The 2,716-nt window shown below is 67.2% G+C and overlaps 1 protein-coding gene across 1 annotated transcript in view; it reads left to right on the forward strand.

Annotated features, from left to right (window-relative positions):
* Positions 1–1,539: 1,539 nt before the first annotated feature.
* Positions 1,540–2,716, forward strand: part of MNEG_14151 (Kidney carrier protein 1) — a gene marked incomplete at both ends in the record, with an annotated part of 3,799 nt that continues 2,622 nt past the window's right edge. The window contains 4 exons of the mRNA XM_014037377.1: positions 1,540–1,720; positions 1,898–1,956; positions 2,242–2,335; positions 2,626–2,632. Coding sequence (XP_013892831.1) covers positions 1,540–1,720; positions 1,898–1,956; positions 2,242–2,335; positions 2,626–2,632 — 341 coding nt within the window. The remainder of the gene's footprint in view (positions 1,721–1,897; positions 1,957–2,241; positions 2,336–2,625; positions 2,633–2,716) is intronic.

Consider the following 2,716-nt stretch of genomic DNA (forward strand, 5'->3'; position numbering starts at 1 on the left):
CCTCCTCCCCCTCTGGCCCCTCACCCACCCAGGGTCGACTCAATGTACGGCGTCGGCACGACCACAAACACAAACTTGGCGCCCACGGCCTGCGGCGCGCCGCATCAGGAGGCAGCCGGCGATTGTTTGGAACGACTGGCCAGCCGGCAGCTCGCTGACTGCAGGGCTGCCCCCGGGCCCGCACACACCCGCCAGCCCTGGCGGCCGGCCGCGCCTCTCAGGCCGCGGGGCGGCCTGAGGCTTCTGCCTCTGCAGAAGCCGCGGCCTGGGCGCCTGGGGCGGGCCCCGGCGTCCTCTGGCCCCGAGCTCTGGGCAAAAGTGGAGCCGGGCGCAGACCCGCAGCCCTTTGACCCATGACATCATATCGGGGTGCTTCAGGAGCACGCCTACGTCGGGCCCCACCACGAAAAGTCTCCCTTAAGAATGTATATTCAAGATCACAGACGAACACGCGGCCGCTCTCCCGCCTCCATGCATCCTAAGTTTGGCTGTGGCTCACCCCAGCACACGCGCCCACAAATGCTCACGTGCGGATGCACTCTTGTGTGTGTGTGTGTGTGCATGCGCGCGCGCGTGCGTGCGTGCTTGCGTGCATGTGCGTGCGTGCGCGCGCACGCGCGCGTGTGTGTGTGTGTGTGTGTGTGTGTGTGTGTGTGTGTGTGCGAGCATGCAGGGACGCACCTCTGACAGGTCGCTGGTGGCGCGCAGGCCGTCTGGGGCCTTTATGCCGGGCAGGTATGCGGGGTTTTCGCGAGTGCTGTTGATGCGCTCCACCAGCTGCAAGGGCGAGGGCAGAGGAGGGGGAGGCGTGGGTGAGTACAAACACCCATCAGTGTCTGTCGTGTGGGGGGAGAGGCGGGTGGGTAGGGGTGGCGTGCATCGCCGCGGGTCGAAGGGGCTGTTACGGCTGTGCATGGCCTGATGTTTGTTGCTGTGCGTGAGAGAAGTGCGCATCGGATGTATTGGGCATGGTGTGCGGATGGGAGGCTCGCGTGATGCACGCAATGTGGTGGGCCGCTGTCTGTACGTGTGGGGCCGGCCGGGCCGGCCGCAGCTGATGTGGCCGGGGGTGCCTGTGCCACTGAGCCGCAATGGCAGCCCCCTCATGCGCCAGCCGCCCATGCTATCAGGCTACGCCCTTATCGCTTTTTAAGTTGTCAGGCAGCGGCGGCGGGGCGGCGGTCGGTTGCTGCTGAGGCGGGCGTGCGCACGCACTGTTGGCTCGCGCGCCCAGAGGACTGTGTCGTGGCCTGTGCGCGCCATGTGGTAGGCCATGGCCGTACCGAATGCACCTCCGCCCAGAACGCCGCAGGTCGCCATTGCTCTGTTTCGGGGGCACCGGTCGTGGAAACGCCTGGGCTGATCTGCGTGTGGTTGATGATCCCGGCACCTATCGTTCCGAGCTCGTCCCGTTAAAAGATCGATGTTGAGATCGAAATGCGCCACTTTTCTCCTTAAAAGATCGTTCCACGTATCCGAGAGCAGTGACCCACCTCGAGTGAGACTCGCCGACCCAGCAGCAGGCCGCCACCAGCAGCAATGGCAGACGAAGGGGAAGGATCCGACAGCCCGGAGCGTGCCGCTGCCGGCGAGGGCAGCACGAGCGACGCAGCTGCGGGCGCCGCGCGGCCGCCCAACGCTGCGTCGCGCGGCCTGATGAACGAGCTGCTTACGAGTGGCGTAAGCGTGGCTTGCGCGACCGTCGTCACCAACCCCCTCGGTGCGCTGCTGCGTGTCTGCGCCCAACAGTGGCCCACATCCGGCCATTCCCCAGGAGGCGCCCCCTCGCCCCCAAAAAGTGTCGGGGCAAATGCACAGCTCCGCGCAGCCAGGCCCCCGGGCGACGCTTGAATTCGCAACTTCGCACCGCCCCGCCGCGCCCCGCCCTGCTCGCCAGACGTGATCAAGACGCGCATGCAGCTGCGGCAGGCGCAGGGCGGCTCGCACCCCGGCCTGGTGAGGGGACAAGGCGCCCTCCCCCCAGAGCGGCTGCCGCCGGCGGCGCCGCGCACGGCCGTGCGCCACGTGCTTTTCATGCATCGCCACATCCAAACGCGGCAAAATTGCCTCGAGGGCGGCGGGCTCGTCCCACTGCATAGCACACGGTGGCCCGGGACCTCGGCTGCCCTGGGGTGCTGCGCAGCTGAGCGCGGTCCCGCACACCCCAGGAGCTTCCTGCACGCATTTTGAAACGTCGCGTCCAACAGCTGGCGGGCCGCGGCCCCGCGCCGCCCCTCGCAGGTGGCCACGGGGGCTGAGATTGTGCGCGGAGAGGGCGCGGGGGCCCTCTGGAAGGGCCTGCCGCCGGCGGTGCTGCGGGGGCTGCTCTATGGAGGTGCGGGCGGCCTCCAATGTGGATGACGATAACGTAAACAAAAACTGTTGAACAGAGAGCAGCGGCACACATCTATCACGCAAGCTGGTTTTCTGTGAGGCCTACAAATCCAGGGGCGCCAAAGCATCAGGTCGAATTCCGAATTGCATCAGACCAACCGAAACCTCCTGCGCACGCGGACGTGCATTGGCCCCTCACCCCTGGGTGCGGCGGCAGCCCCAGCAATTACACCCTCCTCCCCCCCCCCCAAGAAATGCATCCCCCCCTCGCCTGGCCCTCCGCGCTGGCAGGCATGCGGTTGGGCTTATATTCGCCGACGCGCGATTGGCTGGACCGGGAATTCGCGGGCCGGGCTGCCGCCGGCACAGCAGCCAGCGGCGG

Source organism: Monoraphidium neglectum (genome assembly GCF_000611645.1).
Source record: "Monoraphidium neglectum strain SAG 48.87 unplaced genomic scaffold scaffold04289, whole genome shotgun sequence".
Taxonomy (NCBI): domain Eukaryota; kingdom Viridiplantae; phylum Chlorophyta; class Chlorophyceae; order Sphaeropleales; family Selenastraceae; genus Monoraphidium; species Monoraphidium neglectum.